Source organism: Cicer arietinum, unplaced genomic scaffold (genome assembly GCF_000331145.2).
Source record: "Cicer arietinum cultivar CDC Frontier isolate Library 1 unplaced genomic scaffold, Cicar.CDCFrontier_v2.0 Ca_scaffold_5726_v2.0, whole genome shotgun sequence".
NCBI lineage: Eukaryota > Viridiplantae > Streptophyta > Magnoliopsida > Fabales > Fabaceae > Cicer > Cicer arietinum.
In genome coordinates this window covers 600-7,365 of record NW_027339373.1, presented here as the reverse complement: position 1 = coordinate 7,365, position 6,766 = coordinate 600, and the positions used below count along the sequence as shown (strand labels likewise).

Genomic DNA, 6,766 nt, shown 5'->3' with positions numbered 1-6,766 from the left:
AAATGATATGATAGTCTGAAAACGTTCAATTTGTTTAATGTCAAGTTCAGTTAGTAGTTTTTTAGACTCATTTTTAAATAAATTTTTTTAATTCAATTATCGTAATCTGATCGACCTTAAATGAATTGAATAATCCATTTTAACACCTCTTCTACGTCCTCATTTTTCGTTCTAACCATTTATCCATGACCTCCTCCTTTAGCACTCCTTCCCTCCTACAACATTTTGAGTATCCCACTACATATAAATTTTCTCTTTTCCCCATACACACATAAACACCCCCAACAAAATTGTGTTCAACAATGTAATAGCCAAATGATCATTTTTTTTCCTTCTCAAAACTCATTCTTGAATCAATTATCTTATATAATATATAAGGTTAAGACAATTTATTTTCTCAGATTTAACCTGCTCAGTGACTCTCTACCACAACTTTACCGATTCCACCATGATTTTCTAATAATACAACAAACCCAAATAAGAATTTTAAACACTTCCTTGTTTGATACCAATCTTTTCGGTCAATCTTAAATGAATGTGCCCATGAACCTTGACGTTTGGAGTTGTGTTTAATACCAATCTATTTGGTGCACTTGGTCAGTCCCAAGAGTCTGTGCCTTTCAACCTTGAAATTCGAATGTTGTGTTCGGTATCAATCTATTGAACACTGGATTGACCTACTCAACGAGGTGGATAGGACCTACACCTGTCCAGAACACATGATAGAGATGTTACATTAACCATCAAGAAGCATAGTCGACTAAATAGGCTCATAAAGGTCTATCTTTTGTCAATCTTGTGAGACAAGAATATGATACATGTGTGTCTAAATTCCATACTATCTCAATCATAAGCAGATACAAAAATATTCGATGAATGTCACACATCGACAAGGAAAATGGGCTTAGCCTGAATTACAAGACTATTGTATAAACTAAAAGGCAAGAAAATGATAGACAAACTTGTACACGTTGTCTCAAATACTAGGTTAGCCGCCATTACAAGACCTAGTAGATTTTAATAACCTAGACCATGTGTTCTTTCACATAACACATGGAAATGAACATATAGGTACATATTTATAATTTTAAATAAAAGAAAACTCAATGAGTTTTAAAAAAAAATCATAAATCTTGTTTTGTAAAGATGGAGACTATTCATGGGTATGATATGAAACCATGAATGTTGTTGTGTTTTCTATCAGCGACATGGTAGGTGGAAAGGATAAATAATGCATTTGATTAATTTGATGTGGAATATTTATTATGAGATCAATAAGATTGATGAATTCAACAACTATGTGTATGTTTTTTTTTTCTTCTGATTCTAACTTTAGATCTAGTTAATTTTTTAGACCTGAGCTCGACCATTAACCCGATCAAATCTGATGAGGTACATGGTCAATAAAGACGAAACAATATAAAGATAAGACTGAGTTGATCCTAAGACAATTCATCAAATAGTTATACATAAATATTTTTTTGGAAAAAAATTATTCAACAAGTATAGTTAATTGATGAGAAAAATAAATTAGTTGAGTAAAACGATTAAAAAATTAATCACCAAATAGTAATACATAAACATTTTGTTGTGGAAAAACTAATTTAGTTGAGAAATAAAGTCATGACATCCAATAAAGTTTTAAGTATAATTGGTTTCAATCAATTTTGAACACAACACAAGTTTTTGAAATACAAAAATGAAGTAGTGGAAAATGGAAATTTCACGTATAAAATTATAATTACGAGTCTCTAGAAAAATTCATGTAGTAAAATTATTATTTTTAGAGATTATAGTTACGTCAAATTAACTTATTAGTTATTCTATGAGGATTGAGACTTGTGATGCTCTCTGTGTAGAGATGATAGACATGTATTTGAGAATGGATTTAACTTTGAGGTAGAAGTGTCGATCACCTTTTCCGCAAGGAATGACAAATTCAAATTACCCATATTTGGTACGAGCGTAATAGAAGCGTCGATCGGTTAGCAAATTTTAGTTTTACTCAAAATTCTTGAATAGGTTGGTCTTAGGGTCTACTCCCATGTAGCAGCAAGACCTTCTTTTTTATGACTTTATCTAGAGTTTGCATGTCTAAGACTGTTCGTTTAGAATTTCCTAATTTTTCTTTAATCCTTGGCTTAGCCCTCCAATTGTACAAAAGAAAAAAAAAAAGACAAATAAATAAATATTTAATTTTTTTTTCTTAAAAATTATATGGTGTGTTGATCTGTCAAACCCATAATCAATATAGAGTCGACTAAGATAGTGTTTTTGACGCTCATATTATAACACGACTTTTAAACATGAGCTAGTGAGGCCTAAAACGAAACTAGAGTAGCACTAAATAGTTCGAGTAGGCATGTTGACAACTCTATCTCATGCTACCTCAAAAGAAAAACATATACAAAATTAAATTTAAAATTTATATCATTTATAAATAATTAAATATAAAATGATTCATGGTTGGTTATTATATTCAGACAAAACTCATGTATAATAGGATTTTCATTTTCTTTTTAGAATTAATATTCTACTCATGAAAAAAAGTTGGCTACTTATACTCCTAAGTTAAAATAAATACAAATTTTAAATTATTTAAAAAATAACTTATTTTAAATGATTGAGTGTTGGATAAGATATCCAAGTAATAGGATAGGCAAATAGTCACTTTTTTTTCTTCATTCCATACTTATTTTTTCAAGTTCGAAACTAAAAAGACAAAGGTTAAATAAAAACAAGACGAGTGAACGTAGCAGTAGCAGAAGGTGGGAAGAAAAAAGCGCGAAGCATATATATAAATCTTAAGAAGAAAGACACGGATATAAAAACATGAAATTAAAAAATTATAAAAGGGGTCAATTCCTAGGATTAGACGAACCAACAATTTCGGCTTCTGATTCGTTACTTCCATCTCTCAACATTACCATTTGTCCTTCCTTGACATTAACTAACAAAACCATGCCACAAGCTATTCTTACCTTGCTTAGTGAGTTACACGTAAATTCCCTCCCTCTAAAAGTTGTCACCATTTTCAGACAACACCAAATGTTGTCTTTTTTCCTTTCCTCAAAAACCACAAAACATACTCTGTCATGCTCAATTCAACCAATTACCGCTTGTTATTTCTTTTATTTCTTTTGTTCTTGATTTCAGTTCCATCGTTTCAACACAAATTGTTAGCCTCAGCTTCAGAGTCCTCTGTTCATGGAAGGAGTTTCAAGAGACCTGATCCTTTACGACATTTCAAAGACTACAATGGAGAATTCGATGTTCGAAACAAACATTACCTAGCTGTGAGTCACTTTCCAATTTCAGCACATTTTTCAATTATCTATTGATTAAATTATGTCATTTATATTTTCTTTGCACTTGGCAAGTTTTAAACATAAATCATCTCACCATCTGAGTGTAGCACAAGTTATTGATTCCAAGTATGTGTGAGTGTTGTAAATCTCAAAATATCGGAGTGTAGCACAAGTTATATTGTATTAATTACAATTGCAAAAGAGTCGTAGGTTTTATATAAAATGCGATACAATCTGTTAATAAGGAATAACTGTGAAATTTTGGATGATTAAAAATGGAATGGATTGGATCAATTAATTAAACAGGACAATTAATTAACAACAATTTTGTGAGGGCATGTAGTATAGGATTGAGAGATTGAGATTGATTTTAAGAATTGCTTTCTGATCCTTTTCAGTCTGCGGCATTTACAGGAGTTCATGGATATGCATTTGCTGGAGTTTGGTTGTTATGTGGAGTTGTCTTGGGTATTTTCATGATTGTGAAATGTCTAAGTGGTGGCTCTCCCTCGTTACCATGCTTGGATCATTACTATCTCCACATTTTGTTCCTTCTTCTCTTGCTAACCTCTCTTGCCATGTAACTCCCAATTTTCCTACACTACATTTTGCCGTGCATTGAATTATTTGAAACATGATTTTAAATTGCGGTGTCACTGCAAATCTTTATGTCGTAGTAAAATGAAGATAAGTGCGACCGCTAAAGTCGGTCCAATAATCTTCAATATTCAATGAAGTTTAAAACAAATTTTAATATATACGGTCTTTTGTGAGCATATACGTGATCTTTTTTATTTATAAAAACTAATGACAAATAAACTTTTGTTGAAATTATAATATCAATCTCTTACCATTAAACTGACACTTTGGACACATGAAACTCGAAAAACTTATAAAAATAAGCTTACACAACATATCATGATCTAAGTTTTCATAAATTGTTGTTGACATTTAACCAAGTGGTTGTACCATTGGTAAGTTAAGGCTAAATAAGCTATTGTAAAAGCCTCTGAATGTTTGTGTGTAACAGAGTTGCTTCAAGTTTTGTACTTGCAACAAGTCAGAGGACTCTGCGAAGGACAGAAAAACTGAAAGATACAGTGGTTGGTATAGGAGAAGAAGCTGTTGGAGCCATTGGAAGGGTAATGAGAACAACTAAACAAATTCAATATCTTCTTCTTCCTTATAATCCACAAATATGTATGAGTTTGAATTCCACCACTCAAGATCTCAGAACAAACTCGCGTGTCATTCGTCGTTTTATCGACAGAAGTGAACAATCATTCGACAAGGCCACTCATACTTCGTATGCATTAAACTTTAAATAACTCTCAATTTATGCTAATTATATTTTATATTTTTTCATTCAATTTAATTTAACGATGGTTTAACTCTCTCAATGTGTCTAGGCATACAGCACATATTGTTGTTCTAACCGTGAACTTAGTTACATTGACTGCAGCACTAGGTAACCATTAATTCACTAGAACCTAGAAGTTTAATTAGTTATTGTATTTAGTTGATTTTCTTAAGTAACTAATGTGGTTTAATTGATTGTTTGCTCACTTTGCTGTTTTTGATTCAGTTCTAATGCTACTGTATTGGCGTCCAGGATTTATAATGTAAGATAGTGAATATTATCAAAGTTTTTTCTTCTGCCTAAGTATTTTGCTATAACTTATATTTTACATTGATTTCATTTCAGCTTAATTCTATGCCTTTGGATCCTAACAAGTGTGTGCTGGTTCTTAACCGGTTTTGATTATTTCCTTCACACGTGAGTAAACCAACTGTTCGTTCAACTACACGATTAACCAAAATTTTCAATGCGATATAAATTAATCATTTAGTCAACTGAATTAACCACATTATTGTACGCGATTAAATGTGTCATATGTGTATTAAAAAGTGGATGCACATTAAACATTTTTTGTTTGAATTATAGCAACTATGATTGAAGTCATTAAACTCTATTTTCACCGTGGATGCAGTTTTGCAGATGATGCATGTTCTGCCTTTGAGGAATTTGTGAGAAGTCCACAGAACAGTAGTTTGGGTTCGATGTTACCATGCATTAATGATTCATTCTCTGGGAAATTGATAGCTGAAATAGGCAGCACCATCCACAGTTTCATAGTTGAGGTACAAAATTTTAATGTCATTCACTCAAATGTTTGTTGTGTAACTAATTCAGTTTGATTATTTCTGATATATTATGGTTTGTTTGTGTCTCAGTTGAATTCTAATGTGTCAGTAATGTATCGGCTCCTAGGAATTGGCGAAGGAAATGGAGAATTAATAGGACTAAGGAAAATTTGTGACCCTTTCTCAGGAGCACCAAATTACACCTATGTTTCACAGAATTGTCCTCATGATGCCATACGGATTGGCGATTTACCAAAAGTAAGTCTCCACTAAATTAAACCTATAATATTTGTTAATAAAATGCGTTTGATTATATTAATCTGATTCGAGAAAAGTTGAAGAGATATTAATTAATTAATAAAATGCGTTTGATTATAGGCTCTTGTTAGATTCACATGTCGCGGAGAGGACACAATAGAGGAATGCAGAAAAAATGGGAAATTTCTTCCATTTGCTTCGTACAACATGGCTCATGCATATAGTAGATCAATCCAAGATATGCTTGATATTTATCCCGATTTGCAAAGACTAACAAAATGCACAATAGTGAAGAACAAAGCTGAAGAAATTGTGTTGCATCAATGCAAACCAATAAGAATTTCAACTAAATTGTTGTGGGCATCTATAATGTCTCTTTCCATTATTATGGTTGTCTTGGTAATCACATGGGTGGCAGAGGCTCTTCGATGCACTGAAAAACCCCTTTCAGCATGTTTTAAGACTCCCACATCTAGATAGAAAATTTTATTTATTTTGTATAGAAATTTAATGGTACAAAATTAAAGGTATATAGCGATTGTAATTAGTTAGTTTTTCCAATTATCCGGTGTAACAAATAATAGGAAAATAACACTCCATACAAGTCGTAAGACAATTGATTGGAGAATAATGTAAAAGTTTCCGAATAATTTGTTTTTAAGTGTCAATAACTAAATATCACTACATGTGCGTCTTTGTGGGTGGACGGCACTCTTGGGATAAGTGATATCAATTCAAAATATATACAATAGACATATTTTTTACATAATTTTAATATATTTTTTTATCACATCATTGCTATATTATATTTATTATTATCTAAGAGATTTTCATTACACAACAACTGCATGTAGACTGTGGTGCCCGTTAAGTAACCAAATATGATATTAGAATAAAAAAGTATATAAATACGATATCATTAATTAGTGCATCATCTAAATTTTTTAAAAGTAAATATAATTGATTACATTGCATAAAATATTTAATTTATATACATTAGAGTATATTTTTTTGTCATTTTAATTTAATTAACAAACGTCAAAATTGTTAAATTG

At 31.2% G+C, this 6,766-nt stretch overlaps 1 protein-coding gene across 2 annotated transcripts; it reads left to right on the top strand.

The window, feature by feature from the left end:
- Positions 1-2,912: 2,912 nt before the first annotated feature.
- Positions 2,913-6,506, top strand: LOC101506307 (uncharacterized). 2 transcript variants are annotated; one of them, XM_004517198.4, is made up of 9 exons: positions 2,913-3,296; positions 3,707-3,888; positions 4,339-4,614; positions 4,718-4,776; positions 4,894-4,930; positions 5,014-5,085; positions 5,300-5,450; positions 5,544-5,711; positions 5,832-6,506. In XM_004517198.4, the coding sequence occupies exons 1-9, from the start codon at positions 3,096-3,098 to the stop codon at positions 6,189-6,191; spliced, it is 1,506 nt and encodes a 501-aa protein (XP_004517255.1). In that variant the 5' UTR covers positions 2,913-3,095; the 3' UTR covers positions 6,192-6,506. The 2 variants fall into 2 exon arrangements, with proteins under 2 accessions (XP_004517255.1, XP_004517256.1); XM_004517199.3 differs by having other exon boundaries at positions 3,156-3,296; positions 3,723-3,888.
- Positions 6,507-6,766: the final 260 nt, after the last annotated feature.